General features: G+C 36.8%; 1 protein-coding gene across 7 annotated transcripts in view; it reads right to left on the bottom strand.

The window, feature by feature from the left end:
- Positions 1 to 17,928, bottom strand: part of ANKS1B (ankyrin repeat and sterile alpha motif domain containing 1B) — a 423,271-nt gene that overhangs the window by 206,831 nt on the left and 198,512 nt on the right. For all 7 annotated transcript variants that reach the window (XM_027666829.1, XM_027666823.1, XM_027666799.1 and 4 more), the window contains 2 exons: positions 9,250 to 9,830; positions 7,298 to 7,370 (listed from right to left, as the gene is read on the bottom strand). In XM_027666829.1, the coding sequence (XP_027522630.1) occupies positions 7,298 to 7,370; positions 9,250 to 9,830 (654 nt within the window). The remainder of the gene's footprint in view (positions 1 to 7,297; positions 7,371 to 9,249; positions 9,831 to 17,928) is intronic.

The following is a 17,928-nucleotide window of genomic DNA, read 5'->3' as shown; positions in this document are numbered from 1 at the left end:
TGGTCTGTACTGATAACCAACGACATTGCTGCCAGTGGTAAAGCACTAGGGAGTATGTTTCTCTCAGGACGAGAAGGAGTGTGCTCTGATAAAATAACAGCTCAGACAACCTATCAGGAGAAGACCCTATGCTACAGCAATAACATTACAGCACACTGCATGTGATATTCATCTTCCTCTTATTCCAAAAGGAGGACCTAAAAATATCTGAGAAAAGAAACCAAAATCAATAACCATCACTGAAGAAAATTTTGTATCAAAAGGACTGCATCATAGCAACTGTTGATCCCTAAAGATCTACGAAAAACTAGTTTATTTTTTCTAATCAAAAGGAACTCTACAAACACAATAAGAATGCAATAGTCAGGCTACCACAACACACATAAATGACCATGGACAGGCACCTTGGCCATGCACACATGCACACCTTGGTGCTTTTGGGTCCTGAGTGTGAGAAAGTCCATAAGAGAACATGTGTGACTGAAACCAGTTTTGCCTAAAAGAAGAATCAATTTCACCTTCCGTAACATCTCATATTGACTTCATTTACACAAATTCCCCCCAGCTGTTCTACCACTGCAACTTAAAATTCCACCTTCACTTTCCAGTTATTAATAAGATACAAGAAAGTGTAGAATCAAACCCAAATGTGTGGCTCTCTTCCCTAAAGCGCAGTCCTATAATTGATGGTAAAGAGTTCAAAGACTTGCATCTTAAAAACTTCAGACTGCATCTGCATTTCATATTGAGGAGGCTTCAAACAGCACTGGGAGTATTGACCAGCTGCTGAAACTGTTTCCTCTGTTTGGGTCCCTCTTCTATCAGCTACAGAGTCAGGTTCCCTCTGCCTTTTACTTTTTTTTTGGTATCTATGATGCTACAGATATTTCTGTCTTTTTGCACAGCATATCAGCTTCAAAGGAAAGGTGGAAGTTAGGAGGGAAGTAATGTTATCCTTATTTTATAGTCTGGTTGTTGTGGTTGGCTACTGCAAAATTATAAAGTTATGGGTTCAAAACTGTAAGCTTAAGATGTCTCCCACTTTATGAGAAGGGGCATGGCTCATTTTATTAAATTCTATTAATGAAATCCACCTTATCAAAGCTCTTTGCTTAATCACTCAGAGATTTAAAAAGGAAAAGATAAATGCTGCAAAACAGGTACTAAATTGCAATAAAAATATATAATTTCAAGTATGTAACTTACCACTGTGAAATCTGCCTTATGCCAACATGCCTACACATATCCAATTAAAATTCTGCCTTAATTAAGTACTTATATTTTATCTGTTTTCAGCCTTTGGAGGAGGGAGGATATTAACAGCTTTGGAGGAAGACCACTTTGCCAAAACTGCAACCATATGGCAGCAAATAGAAAAGGGCCAATCTAACAAGGCTTCATTTGTTAAGGAAGTTTGATGACTTCTGAGTGAGATTTTAGCTTTTATAGGCAGAACCACACTAGAGACGATGAAGGCTTCATTTCTGAGTAGTGGTAGTGGAAAAGATGGAAGAAAGAGAGTAAACCAAGCCATGTAGCTTCGGGTAGTCAAAGGTTTATCCAATTCTAATTATATTACAGATATAAAGGGCACAACACGAGCACTTATTCCTCTCATTCAGCTTTTCTGCCTGTGGCCCCACCTGATTCCATCTTTTCCTAGGCTGCTGAAGTCATGTCTACTTAGTGCTCAAACTCATGTCCCTTGCAAATCTGAAGAGTAAGATTTCTTACAATTTTCCCCATACTGCAAAAGAGAAATCATCAGTAATAACCTTGGTCGTAACAGTAGAAAAGGAAAAATAAACAAAGAAAATAAGTTTTGTATGATGACTGTCTACAACTTTCATCCTGATATGAAAGATTTGAGAAAGTACACTACAAAATGTACAAAAGGTACAGTGTACTGTACAAAAGGTACAGTGCTCTGTGACCTGTTGTCAATCTCTGGCATTAAATATGTACTACATGAAGTAGAAACATAAATATATAGTGGGTACATCAAGAAGCAATCAGATCTTGTTTGTGGAAGAACTTGACATAGATGCTGCATGTGATGCTAGGATTACCTCCAAGCAGAGGAAAAGGCACTGTTCTCACAAAGGGAAACAAAAAAACTTCAGTAAAATACAAACTTGCTAAATGCAAAAAGAATTTTGCTTACATCAGCTGTAAGAAAAAGGTTTATCCGTATATTACATTTTAAACTAAAATTGTAGATCAAGAAACTAAAGATAATTCTGTAAACTCTACGCTGAGAGGTGGAACGATGAGGGCACTTGAGGATAGGTACACGCTCAGCTGACCAAAAAAATTCTGACTACAGTGCACTTGTATACACACAGCAACTGGTTAGTGCATTTATGGATAGTAACCAAAAAAGACTTCATGCCTAGTAGAATTATAAAATTGTAAATCACCCTCCATATGCTGGAACATATTTGACAGAAGTGGTTCTCTCAAAAGCCCAGCACAGTGCTAAAACGATTGTAGATTATTTTGATGTGGAATGACCTTCAACAATTATTTCCTTAGTCATTATTTTAATTGCTCTGATTTGAAACAATTCTAGCTTTAATCATGATGATGATATGATATCCATAACCCACGTTAAATTTTTTTTCTGAAGTAGAATATTTTTTGATTATTCCCTTTCAACTGATTTGCGAATATAAGTAAACTCTGAATAACAAACCTGAACAGCTACCAAGCTCCAACTAACACAGAAATACTGCTATGCATGTCTTGAAACACTTTTTACTATAGAGAAAAAATTGTAGGCAAAGAAAATATCAAATTGTAGTATTTCTTCTTTTTACTTTACCTTGTAGACACGGTCCTTCTAAATCATGTTATTACAGTAGTCACAGAATCATTACAAAATAGACGCAAAGGGATTTAAAACAGTGAACATTTCCATTCAGACTCAGGCCAAGGGCAGTTATCCCCCAACCATTATTCTTTTCATTCTAGCAAATACTCAAAAGTCTTCAAGATGTTGCTGAATGTAACCGAGGTTATAATCTCCTTAATAATCTATTTGGATGCTTCAATACATCACCTTCATAATTTTGTCCTGGGGATACGAGAGGAAGGTTCATTTTAGCTAGTTTTAGACAGCTACATCTGAGGAGGTCCTCTAAGGCACTTCCAGTGCCATTTACCATGCTTCAGGCATTTAGATATGATAAACAATAACAAAAAAGTGCCTGCTTATCTAACTCAGTATTAGTGGCTCAGATGTACTCAATGCAGCCCTACACTCCTGAAGTCTGAATTCAGCCATTACGAGTAAGATTCATCTGTCTGACCTACCATCATTTCCATCAAGCTCATGCTTTCTTAATTAATTTACAAAAGCCCACATTGGACAATGTCAAAACCTTAACTAATGTCCAAATACTGGACATCTATTGTTCTTTTCTTACCTACAAAATCTGATAGCCACTCCTAGAATGGAATTAGATTGCTTTAATATGTTTGCACTTGGCAAATCCATATTGCCTCTTATGTATTTCTTTTCTATTTTCTAGCTACTTTAAGTAGTTTATATGTTCATTGACTTTTCTGTGAATTGCAAATAATTCCCCACATTCTCCTTCCTTTCCTCTTTTACAGATAAGTTCAATGTCATTCGTGTTTAGTCTTTTGGTACCTGATATCATCCTCCAAGAATTCTCACAGAAACCCACTAACAGAACTAAGTTTTTCAGACAGCTATGTAACACAAATTGAAGTTCATTAAATAAGTTGTAAGATCCCTAACCTATATAATCTGTTCCTTCCTTATCTACAGTTGAGGTTCTACCTCTAGGATTAACTACATGTCATATGTTCACTGAAGACCTCTTCAATAAACATGTGTAATAAAAAAATCACTGTATGTTTTTGCCTTCTCTGCACTTACTCCAAGCAGGTTTTCCTTTCCTGCAGTACCTCTCTTAGGTGCTGAAGATTTCTTTGTTCCTCTGTCTATTAAGGTACTGATATAATTATGTTATATTAAATCTTAAATTTCTCTTGCTAGTTGCATCTAACTGAGTGCTTTGGCACTTCTGACTTGTCTCTACATGCATGTTATTCTATCATGCTTAGTAAAGAGAGAAATTTTCCTCATTATGCCTAAGGTGAAAGAAGAGATGAAAATTTAACTAAGCTGGTCTTTTACACTTTCCTTTCTTCCCATTGGTGAAGCTTATACTATGGTCTTTAGTAGAGTTCTGTTGAAAAGCCCACAGATTTCTCTTTAACTTGCACCCTAGAGATTTTTTTAAAATAAATTCTCTGAATTTTATTGACATCTACCTTTTCAAGCCTTTTTTTCTAGGCGGTAATGTAATTTCTTTCCCAATAAATAGCTGTGGTAAAATTTGACTCTTGTGAAGAAACAAATCAGCCATAATTTAAGTGCCAGGTGGCATAGATGTTTCCACATTAGCTTAAGTAGAACATCACTAGCCAGCAGAATCTTTCATTTCCTCTATTACCAAGAGGTTCTGTATTCCTTGGGCTAGTGTTTGGGGGTTTTTGTCTGTTATTGAGATTAGTTCTTACGTGTTTCCTGGTCAGCACTTTTTCTTTTGACTTCAGTGTTAAGTTATTCAGATGTTGAATGCTACATGCCCTCAGAGGACATCAACAGCCAGCTTTCTCTCTGTAGTTTTAAGTTTATTCCTCCAGTACCTGTACTGCTACCAACTGAAAAGTCTGCTTCAATTTTTTTTGTTTCCGAATGCATGCTGTGAAGTCCTCATCACCATACTCACTCAGTTTTGAATCTCTTCTTTCAGTGCTCCTCTAATTGCTTCTTAAGAGATTTCCCTAGAAATCTAAGGGCACTTTCCACATGTCACCAGTAGGAAAATATAGGCCAAAGATCTGGCAAATCCATTCAAGAATTTCATCACAAGATGTCATCATTGTCTACTTCTAAATATAGCTACTGAATCATGAGTATATGACACATTTCCTCTCAAATATTTTTTACTGAGAATGAGATATTATGTACAAGAAGCTCTTCATGATTGTGTTTGAATTTTATATACTTTTGATATACTTTTATACACTTTTGTTTTTACTAGCAGTTAAAAAACTAAAGTATAATATGAATTACAGGATTAAGCAAATACTAAAATGAAGCATTCCATATGAAGCTACATTTGCTCTTCAGTATTATCAGAAATTCTGCTATTTGCTAAAAAGTTATTAGACAAGTGAAGTTTTCTGAACACAGTGTTAATAATCTAGATGTTTTCAGTTCAACACTAGAAGTCTCTTTGATTTATACACTCTGAACATTATAAACATTAAGCTTTAGTGTATAATCTTTTTATACATGTATTCAAGTAAAACGAACAAAACTCATATTTATATATAAACTGATGAATTATTTCAAAATTATATTACATGATACCATACTACTTAGTTTTTTATTCCTAAGCATAGGCATGATCTTTACCTTTGGCTATGTTATGCGTAATACAGAAACAAGAAGGAGAAGAGAGAAGGTGAATGAGAATTTCAGTGGTGAAAGTCAGGTCTGCAGTACTACAACACTCGGGCAGATAAAACCTTAAGTAAAACACGGAGCAATGATAGCATCTGTAAGTAATTAGACAGGGGCTAAGGGAACATTGAGGCACCTGAGACACTTCTTGCTAACAAACTATAGGAGCTAACAGAGGAAGCATAGACACTAATAAAAGCTGTTTAGCTGCAGAACATTTCAAAGCAACTCCCTAATTTGGGCCAAAGACCTAACAAAAAATCACTTAGATTGTATTATCAGTAAGAAAAACCTGTATGTTGCCTTGTGGTAGTTAGTAAGAGGTAATTAACACGAGCTAAAATCAAAAGTCAAGTAAAAATCTATTCTTAAGTATATAAACATCAGTGTAATAAGGCTCTACTTTATTGGTTACTCCAGCCTCCAAACAGTGAGAAAAGAAAATTCCTTCCTTCCTCCTATATAACCGATTACTTGATTATTACTTAGGTACTACTGGTGAGGGAGGAATGTTGGAGAGGCAGCCTTGGTGCTGTGCAAGCACTGCTCAACAGCAGCCAAACACTGGGGTGTTTTAAAGGTGAACACCTTTCTAACTACCAAAGCAAAGCACAGCACTATGAGTGCTGCTGTGCAAAAATGAACTCCATCTCAAACTGACCCAATACAACTACCATGATAAAATACAATAAGCAACAAATCCTGAATTACTTATAATACATTCAGAAATTATTAACTATCTCCTAACCTAGAGTTTGTCTATGAATAATTCTACTTTCAAAACTTGTAAGTTTCAGAAACAAAGAACAGACTGCCAGTACATGTCTAGCACTTTTCATGATATTGCCCTTTTTTATTTTTAGGAAAAAAACAATCTGAATCTGCTTGTTTTATCTGCAATTATATTTGTATACAAATCAGTTTTCTCTTTTACCTAGAGTCCCTTTTCACTGCACAAGTGAAAATAGCTGTGTCAATTCTATTTAACTGATGAAACACAGTTTCATCCTATATACATATAAAGTTCCATAAAATGGACAGTTCTTAAAATATATTCTTTTTCAAATTTTAAGCAATAAGGTACATAACCTCCTGCCCAGTACATAAACCCAATGCAATTTTTAGCAGGGGAGTGCCGGTGAGTTAACATTGCTTTGCCCCAGGCTAAATTATTCAGACATTCAAGTAAGTTTTCTTTCCATGAGTTAGGGAGAAGATGTAGTAAAATGATTTCAAAATTCTTATCAGCACAGTTGCACAGGTTTATGCTGACAAACCAACAGGCTAGGCATGACAGAGTTCTTAGAATCCACCATGGCAGGGAAGGTTTTTCTCATCACTGCTAACCACCAGTCCTTGGCTGTCAGCAACATTTTCAGCCCTGTGCCAAATACTTCTTCGAAGCAGCATTAGATAATAAAATGTTTTTAAAAGTGTCAGCAGTTATTGGATTATATATACTCAGAGTCCCATCATTCCAAATAAAACCTCAGCTGAAAAAGATTGTAAAATATCCCCCAGAAGAACGGCTTCAGTACAAAGACATTAATGGAGTATTTTTTCTGGTAAGATTTCAAAACAACATTAATAACTCCATTATGTTATTTAAAGCAACAGCTCCAGGATACTGGGCCTAATGCATCTCTAACATTAAACAACATTGATTCTGTTCATAGTTATTCAAAATACCTACAAATGATTTCACCACGAGTTACTTAGCAATGTCTTATCCACAGTTTCCCTATAGACAATCAAACCAAAATTAAACAATACTTGGTTGTTTTTCCTTACTTGTAGTGTGATCACTCATCTCCCCCAGTCCAGTATTAATTCCAGCATCTATTGAACTCATGATTTTATCAATCTACAAAAGAGACAACAATGAAAACAACTGATGGATCCCATCTTCATTATTTTATTTTAGTTTTCATGCATCAATTTATGGCATTGTTACTCTCATTCATAAAACAATAATCAAAATAGCAAAAAGCAAAAATCAAAAGTGAAAATTAATTTCTCCACTTTGATTTTTATTTTGTAATATTTTTATGCTAGTAAAAGCTAAAGCTTGGAACTAGTATTTCTTTTTCTACAGTAGAGTTCCTTTCATACTGATGCCATCTAGGTATTATCACTAGTGGTCTATTTAAGCAGTAATATTAATGAATAAAAATATTTTTCGTGTGTTCTTAAGTATTAAAGCAATTGTTCAAGTAAGATGTCCAGAGAATTTCCTACCTCCCTTTTTTTCATCTTTCCCAAGGCTACTGAGTAGGTATGAAACATTGCTGTCCCCCCACATAATGCAGAATGATATTCTCTGTGAAACTGCACTGCATCGATCCCAAAACTTATTTACATGTTTCTAAAGCACATTGAACTTACTATGTCAAAACCATTTTACCTATTTTATTTTCTATAAGAACAGGACAGAACAAAAAGTGAATCAAAACGCTGGTGTGGACTAAGAAGGCAGACACAGAGAAGCATATTTTACTAAGCTTAATATTAGGACTAGTAGAAAAAGTATGTATTAGTCACTGGTGACAGGAGGCAATCTAGCCCTTATGACAGAATCTGCAGATTGGGAATCCATACCTTTTTTTAATATATATGAACTGCATTTTTTTACTCTTAAGAACAATCGAACCTTGATGCTCCCCTAGAAAGGCAAACTTGGAACTGACTCTAATTTTTTAGAGGACAGGATTTTATAATAATGTAACAAAGTTATAAAGATTGAAACCTGATCCTTAGTGTATTCCCGCTGAGAAACTGTCTCCTTTAAAACAGAAACTACCTTTAGATGCCCTATCAAATTAGACATGTAGATGAGCTGAAAACCATTTTCTAGAAAAATAACCAATCACATAATCAACCTCTGTGTTCTTTCTGAATGAAAAAGCACCCTGGAGATAGATACTTTTCCCCTTTGTAGTTGTTTTAAAGAGAAATGCTCGCTTCTCTGTAGGGGCACGAAAGATATTTTACCCTCTTAATTCACCCCAATGAGATGGGAACTTCTGTGTTTATGAAGAATCTTTTACATTCTTGAAATTCAGCACAGGAGAAAAAAAACTAAACATAAGGTGCCTAAGAATTATTTTTAAATTGAGTTCTAAACCTAAAATAAAGTCTCTCATATGAGCAAGTGTGTGCATTACAAATTCAGTGTGGACATTTATGTTTATGTGGACATAGTCCCAAATTTATTGCAGCTATAAGTGTATTCCCACTTCACACAAGTCAGGTATGTGCCAAGCATTTTGTACACAGGCTACATACCAGTTAGAGGATATGATACACAGGGAGGGTTTGTAGAATGTAACTCTCTATTCCCGCCATTTTTTACTCTCTCTTGCTGGTAGACACTGCCATGGTGGGAAATAATTAGCAAATATGTAAATAATGGGCATAGTTACAAAGGATTTTACCAGTTTTATTAGTGTCAGTGGTGAGGGCTTTAGTAGACAATAATTTCAATGCCACAACAAATTACAGAATTACTTCTGGTTAACTTCATTCACTACGGAAACAATAGACTTTATTGAGTGGGCAGCATTGGAATAGAAATGCTTTGCATTTTGTGCCAGCTGTTGAACTACCCTGCATTACACTGTGACATTCCCTTTGAAGATTTGCAGTGTGAAAGATTCACTTTTTATTTCATCTCTGAAACTGAAAACAATAACAGTATCTTCACAAGACCATTTGCTAGTACTTAAAAAATGAACAAAACTTACTTCTTCCCATTCTGATGTGAAAGAAGGTGTTCTCTCTGAATTCCCTTTGGAGCACTGTTGATTTGGTGTGGGTTCACTCCAATTGCTTCTTGCTTTTTTGTCATTTGGTGGACGGGTGATAAGATTAGAATCAGATTTAGAAACATTTTTGCACAAATGCATTTCAAGTAAAGTCTTCGGTAAGGATCGTATTCTCCCAAGCGTGCATGCTCGCTCCACAAATCCCCCAGTGCTAATAACCCATTGTTCACTTATCCTTGGTGCACCAACCAGTGTATGATTTTCTACTGGTTTATTTTTAGTATGAAATATGGTTCTGTTTACAATTGGTGGTTTTTTTTTCTTAACAGGAGGATCAGAGCTGCTTTCTTTTCGTAGCTGTATCTGCTGCACTGTGCTCTTGCTCAAAATGCTTTTCTCTAGTGGACCACTGCACAGGTTTACTTTGCTGTACAGCTGGAGTGGATTTTCAGGTGGGTCACATGCAGGTGATGATCCATGAAGTAAACCTGCAAACTGCTCAGCGGGGTGTCCTTCTGGAAACTCACTTTCAGTGGATGTTTCACCCTGGCAAAGTTGCTCTGAAATGAGAGAGTACATTGTAAAGAAAAACAGGATGATAAAATACTGCAAACCACAAAACCTTTACTCTCCTCAACATTACTTTTGTATGCTACTTGGCTCTTATGTAAAGAACAAAAGATAAATATGCAATGAACTGATTTATTAGTTTCTTTAAAAAAAAAAAATCTCTCCTTAAACTCGATTATTTTACCCTGACTGGTTGAAGAACAACAATGCTCAGTGCTACACATAAATTCCATGAAAAAACAGGCCATTGTTATTCCATCATCATAATGGTGTCTCTTTTAATTTGTTATTGAGTTGAAATGTGTAAAAATTAAATATACAGTTATTATATACAGTTTCGTATGATGAATTAGGTAGTTATTTTGTAGGTGGTAAAATACATGAAGAACCAGTATTGCCAGAAGCATTTTTAGTAACTTTTCATTTTATAGTCATTATAATAATAGCGAATTTACACTATGATGCCTTTTTACTGACAGTCGCTAAAGAATAGATCTGAGTGTTGTTTTTATTTCTAGGAACTTCTGAGAATAGTAATAGCAACCATTGGGAAAAAAGAATATAAAAACTAGTCTTTTGAAACAAGCTTTATATGTAAGTTAGAAGATATAGACACAAAAAGGAACTACAGAAAAATGCACTTTTTGGCACACTTCAGAGTCAATTATTAAAAGTTTCTAACTCTTTTTTATGCCTGTTGCTGTAAGAAGTAGGAGGCTAAAAAAGAGACTTGTTCTACCTATGCTGCCTCATAGAAAATGTTGGCGTGGTTAACATCACTTTATCCACATAGCATTAAGTTAGTAAATTTTACTCAGAATAACTGTGTCCCTGCTAATGGTCACATCTCTATAACTACTTCATTAAAGATAAATACATTCATCTCATTCTTGCTAGAAGTTTTATGCTCATATATAGACTCCAAGTGTAGGACTATATGCACAGCAGTAGCTACCAGAAGAAATGAAACATAAATCATGTCATAATTTGCAAAGAAATTGAGCAGTTTTCTCCTATTAGCTAAAATATCTGCTTGCAATAAAACCGACAACTAAATCTCAAAATATGACTTCTAAAAGAAAGCAGTGTTCTATTTCCTTCAGTGTTTTGTTTTCCTTCAGTGTCTTGTTTCTTCAAAACATCATCAGCTCTTTTACTAGTCAGCAGCGTAAAAAAAATAAAATTAAATGTTTTTATTATTTGTTAAAATATCATAATAAAATTCTAATCAAGCTTAAGAGTGCAACCTAAGAAAATATACTTTTCTTCTTCGGGAAACAACTGACTAGAATACACACTTCAGACATTTTGCAACTAAAAAGATGTGAGCTGTTATGGAGAAAGGTTAAATATAGGACATGACAGAGCTTAAGGGATCAATAAATGCAGAAAAAGTTGGTTTGGTGGGAAAAAGCAGCAGAAAAGGAGAACATGGGGCATTCTCACTTTCTTTGATTTCTGAAAGTTGCTAGATTATACGTATGTCTGCAATTTTGAAGGTGAATTTAAAATAAGAAATAAATGATGCAAATAATTATTGGCTTTGGTGGTTTTCCTTTTAATGAAATACTCAGTAGATGAGATTCCACTCCAGATTAAGACATCTCATTTTACATATCCACATGGGTAAGAAGTATGTAAGCTTCCACCACAGTCAGAGATCAGACAGATAAAATCAATGGATCTTATCACTCCTTGCACTCTAAACTGTGTAAACTAGACTGCCAATGACTATTACGGGAGACAGCATCCATTTTGTGTTCAGATGCCCACATTTAGATATCTCATTCATGAGCTGAATCCCATTCTGGTGTTCCAGAGATGCGCCTTATATGTGTGTATTGAATTCATTTATGATATAAATGTTTTTGTCAGGGCAAAGTAAATCAGGAAGAATAAATCAGAAGAGAGAAGAGCTTACAGACCTGGACTACAAGAATTTCACTAATATCTACATTAACTTCACTAATATCTTTGCTACATCTATACTACTAAATAATACTGGCCAACAGCTCATGCCCTTTAGCTTAAACTCTTCTCCTTCTCAAGACAGAGCTGGCCCATCCAAACAATTACTGGGAATGGTCTCTGGCCTCAGCTAAAACTTGCGCTTTGTTTGGATACTCTCTAGGTGGGTACTCAGTATTGGCCAAACCTTGCAAAAACCCAAACAATTTAACAGTACAGACTGCCAAGAACCAATGTCATCTCATGCCCTGATTTTGTTCAGTTTACTACTGTAAACAAAATAAGTTCTTACTGAGAACTCCCATTCCTCTGTGGTCAGTAAGTATATGTAGTGACCACTAGAAAGTGTGTGTGTATGTCTTACTTTCTAGCAGTGATGCAGTGACAGCATATCAAAATGTTACTTCTGGTTGTTTTGTTAGTCAAAATGGCAGCAGTTTAGAATCTATTCAAAGACTCCAACTATATTGTATGAGCCTTTTTCAGCTTGTTCTTTCACTACAGTTATGACATTGTGTACATATAAGTATATACATAATCTACTCTGGGTACAGCTTTCATCTTTAAAATACCCAGACAAATACTTCAGTGAAGTCAGGAAAGATTAAAACAAAGGTTGACTGTGCAACAATTAATCTTCTCATGTGTTAGCAAGCACTGTATTTCACTTTTTATATGATCACTACTAGCTTTCAAAAACACCCTGCCTGTTTCACTTAGTGTTCAGAATGAAGTCTGCTTAGTGAAGAAGCAGCTCCACAATATTTTCGTAGTATCATAGAACTGTTTAGGTTGGAAAAAACCTCTAAGATCATAAAGTTCAACTGTTACCCTACTACTGCTAAGTCCACCACTAAACCAAGTCACAGAACCATAGAATCATAGAATCAACTGGATTGGAAAAGACCTCCAAGATCAAGTCCAACCCTTGATCCAACACCACCGTGGTTACTAGACCATGGCACTAAGTGACAAATCCAGTCTCATCTTAAAAATCTCCAGGGACTGTGAATTCACCACCTCCCTGGGCAGCCCATTCCAGTGTCTGATTACTCTCTCCATAAAAAATTTCTTCTTAATATCTAACCTAAACCTCCCCTGGCACAGCTTAAGACTGTGTCCTCTTGTCCTACTGCTGGTTGCCTGGGAGAAAAGACTGACCCCCACCTGGCTCAAACCTCCTTTCAGGTAGTTGTAGAGAGTGATGAGGTCTCCCCTGAGCCTCTTCTTCTCCAGGCTAAACAACCCCAGTTCCCTCAGCCTCTCCTCATAGGACTTGTGCTCCAGTCCCTTCACCAGCCTTGCTGCTCTTCTCTGGACCTGCTGCAGCACCTCAATATCCCTCCTGAACTGAGGGGCCCAGAACTGCACACCAACTCCCTAAGTGTCACATCTTCACATCTTTTAAGTACCCCCAGGGATTTATATGCTTTTGTTAAAGAGGAGTGGTCCTAATACCTACTTACTGCACAGCCTATAAATTCTTCCCTGTATATCAAGCTATTCAATAGCTTCTCAATTTTTTTATGATGCCCATTATCTAAAGGGTTCACAAACATGAACTCATGTATCTTTTCAGGGTGAGGCTATAATATGATAATACACTAATTTGATAAACAGGAGATAAGGCACAAGGATATAATGCTGAAAACGTACAAGAGTTTGAGCATCCAATTTGAAATTGCATTTGAAAAAGAACAGTTGCAACTGACTTCAGCAGGTCAAACAAATCAGACCCCTAGTGTGTCAAAGTCAGCACTCAAAAAACCAAGGAACAGTGTTAATGACTACTTGGATAAACTTTGGTCTATCTTGATCAGTGGAACAAAAGCTCTGGTAGCGTATTCTCTCTGTGGTGTTCAGCTGTCGGTTCTTCTCTTTGGTAACATTTGCTTTCAATAAGAGCTTTCTTAATTATGAGACAAAGTAAGCAAAGATCTCATAGCTATGCCTTCTTCACCCCATGATTTTGAGCAATGCAAACAACATCTATATCGAGCAACAAAAAAGACTGGGATCATCAGGAAAAACACATCATGTGGTCATGATAAAGGTTAAGAAGTAAGCAGCATTGCATGCTGCACTGCAGCCCTAGAACAGGTTATCCAGAGTGGTGGCACCTCCAACCCTGGAGGGTTTCAAGACCTGTCTAGGAAAGACATGCCTGATCTCATGATGACAGTCCTGCTCAAAACAGGAGGACGGACTAGATGACCTCTGGATGCGCCTTCCAACCAACACTTTCATGATGCAATTACAACTCTGAACCTTTTGAATTAACAACTGTTAAATCTAGTGCTCTTTAAATACAGATTGTATTATTATTTTAGTTTCCTGATGCAGTTAATGCTTAATATTTTTATGTTCAGGAAATAAGGAAAGCACAGAGATGGACAATACCACTGATCTAAGTAGTATACTAGCCTACCACTCACTATAATGTTCTAAAGAAATCATAGAAGGAAAAAAAATAAATCCCTCAATAGATAACCATAAAATAATTTCCCAGAGTATGCTTTTCTTTCTTATTCCAAGTCAGCATTTGTTGACCTAAGACCTAAATGAGATATTTAATAACCTCTTCAAACTACACCGTTATCTAAAACAAAAACTATGTGTCTTCATTGCTCATGTGAATATCAAAGATCTCAGTCTCAAGAACTAAGGTCCCCTGGTAAAATGTTTTTGCAGGTGCTGGAGTCCATCAGTGCTGGTCACTTTTCAAACATCACCTCCTAAGGGCACAGGAGCAGACAATCCACAAACAGAAGTCAAACAGGTGAGGTAGAAAGCCATCTTGGCTGAGCAGGGATCTTCTCTTGAAAATAAGGAAGAAAAGGAAGGTGTGTGCCCAGTGGAAGCAAGGTCAAGTGACATTGGAGGAATTCACAGATGCTGCCTGCTGCTCTAGGAAGAAATGATCAACTCCCAATCAACCCTGAACTTGTGCAGGAACTGCCACTCCAGTTGGATCCCTATAAATCTACGGGGTCTGATGGGATTCATCCAAGAATCCTGAGAGAGCTGACAGATGTCATGACAAAACCTCTTTTGAGGATTTTTGAGTGGTCTTGGGAATCCAGAGAGGTCCCAGCTGAGTGGAAGCTCACAAACACTGGCCCAGTTTTCAAGAAGGGCAAGAAGGAAGACTGCAGAAACTCCAGGCCAGTCAGTCTCAGTTCAGTGCCTGGTAAAGTTATGAAGAAGATTATTCTGGGAGGTACTGAAAAACACCTGCAGGACAATGCAGTCATTGGTCACAGCCAGCACGGCTTCATGAGAGGAAAGTCCTGCTTATCAAACCTGATTTTATGACAAGGTAATCCGCCTAGCTGATCAAGGGAAGCCAGTTGATGTAATTACTTTGGATTTCAGTAAAACTTTCGATACTGTCTCTCACAGGATCACTCTGGACAAAATGTCCAGCACACAACTGGATAAACACATCATGCCATGGGTGAGAAATTGGCTCACGGGTCAAGCACAGAGGGTAATAGTGAATGGGGTGACATCAGACTGGAGACCTGTCACTAGTGGGGTTCCACAGGGCTCCATCTCAGGCCCTGTGCTCTTCAACATCTTCATAAATGACTTGGATGCAGGACTGGAAGGGATACTAGGCAAGTTTGCAGATGACAAAAACCTGGGAGCAGCTGTTGACTCCCTTGAAGGCACAGAAACCCTGCAAAGAGACCTTGAAAAATCAAAGGACTGGGCAATCGCCAACCATATGAAGTTCAACATGGGGCAACCCTAGATGTACATACAGACTGGGGAATGAGATCCTGGAAAGCAGTGCCACAGAAAGGGACATGGGAGTCCTGGCTGACAGCAAGTTGAATATGAATCAGCAGTGGCTGATCAGCCAGGAGGGCCAACCGTGTCCTGGGGGCATCAGAGCATTGCCAGCCAATCGAGGGAAGGGATTGTCCCACTCTGCTCTGCACTGATGCGGCCTCACCTTGAATATTGTGGCAGTTTTGGGCACTGCAACATAGGAAAGATCTTGAGCTCTTAGAGTGTCCAAAGGAGGGCAATGAAGACAGTGAAGGGCTTTGAGGGGAAGCCGTATGAGGAGCGGCTGAGGTCACTTGGTCTGTTCATCCTGGAGAAGAGGAGACTGAGGGGAGACCTCATTGCACTCTACAACTTCCTTGTGAGAGGAAGTGGAGGGGCAGGCACTGATCTCTCCTCTGTGGTGACCAGTGTCAGAATCCAAAGGAATGTCCTGAAGATGTGTCAGGGGAGGTTGAGGTTGGATATTAAAAAGAGATTCTTCACCCAGAGGGTGGCTGGGTACAGAACAGGCTTCCCAGGGAAGTGGTCACATGACCAAGGCTGAAAGAGTTCAAGAAGCATTTGGATGATACTCTCAGTCACATGGTGTGGCTCTTGGGGATGTCCCTGTGCAGGCCCAGGAGTTGAACTTGATGATCCTTTTGGGTCCCTTCCAACTAGGCATATTCTGTGATTCTCTGATTCTGTGAACTTAAAGTATGAAAAACTTCAAACAGAATAATATAATACTACTCCTATATTTTTGCTAAAATAGGTAACTTTATTAAAAAAAAATATTTCTTAGCTTTTAATAATTACCCATATCTGAGACTGTTGTCTTTTTATTGTTGCATATTTCTGTCACAAATTTCAAGAAAACTGATACTGACATAAATATTTCCACTGAGACTCAGTAGTAATGCATAAAATGTAATATTTTATGTATTAATTTCTGCCTGTTTTATAAACATATCACAATAATTCTTGGTCTTTTGAATACTGCTAGGTATTGAAAAAAACCATTTCATTAAGTTGCTTATACTACTGATCAATGTTCTGATTGGTTAAAATTAACTTTAAATCTACAGATATATAGGAGAAATTCAGACTCTCCATTTCTATTGTGTTCTATATCCTAACTTCATCATATGCTATTGAACACTAAATAAGATTCTTATTTTTATTTGTTTCAGCCAACTTAACTGGTACTAAGAAATTATATGATATACAATTACATTGCATAGGTCTCTAGTCAGTGAACAGTCATTTAATTATACCAGTTTTACTCTCTCACAAGCATTTGAGTAAGCCTTCTGAGAAGAGACTTTAAGAAAGAGGGTGGGGATACAAGGGAGAGTTAATAGGGGAAGCTCAAACTCTTGGACTGAATCCCAGTGGAGAGAATCTTTCTGCTTATAAATTAGAGGTTTTTTTGGTTTTGCAAGTACATTTATTTTTGTAATCATAAAAAAGAAAAAAGCCAATAGAAAGAAATCTTGCTTCCTCACCAGATACTGCTTTTCTTACCACTTTATCTTTTTACTTGTAAATAGTATCATAAATACCAAAACATAAACAGATGTCATTTCTACATAACTTTAGTGTTATTACAAGTGCACGTACAGCTTATCCATCTGAGTGGATTACTTCTGAAAATCACTGTGATACTGCTGTATCTGTGTTACACGGAAAACATTTACATTTGTAACTACAAATAAATTCAGTTCTGCCATAATCTGAAAGCCACAGATACATATTGCTATTATCACCAGTTTATATACAACCAAACTGGTATTTAGGCAGCAGATTGCAATTCAATCAGCTATTTATTTTCACACTGATGCACCACAGCACAGTTGCTCGTGGTACATATATAGAACTCTATGGAATACCATTTCTCACTTTCAGTATTTGAGAGTTATAATTTACAGATGCTTCATCAAACTCACATAATTTTTTTCTGAATCTGACTCCAAGACTGTGGAGCACATTAAGAAAATCAGAGGCATACTGAATACTGTGAATTTTGCATTCATGTAAAGTTGGAAATCATCTTATTCACATTTACATCTCAAGAGATTCCATGTTCAAAACTAAAGTACATTCAGGAGAATAACAGTTGTTAATAACACTAATGAAAAGAGCCGTAATAGACAAATTATAATGACAGAGCTAGATCTTTCACAGGCATTGCTGTTGCCATGGCACAAGTTTCTCATGTAAAATAAAAATCCACGAGAAAATTGTTCTATAGCTATGGTAACAACTGTATTGTGACACATGCAGTATTAATCAAGTTCTGCTTTCATTTGATCCAAAAAGATGTTTTTAGCATCACACTCT

This window comes from Corapipo altera, unplaced genomic scaffold, assembly GCF_003945725.1.
Source record: "Corapipo altera isolate COAL_440 unplaced genomic scaffold, ASM394572v1 1, whole genome shotgun sequence".
Taxonomy (NCBI): domain Eukaryota; kingdom Metazoa; phylum Chordata; class Aves; order Passeriformes; family Pipridae; genus Corapipo; species Corapipo altera.
Note: the sequence above shows the minus strand (reverse complement) of the source record. Positions and strands in the feature narration are given on the sequence as shown.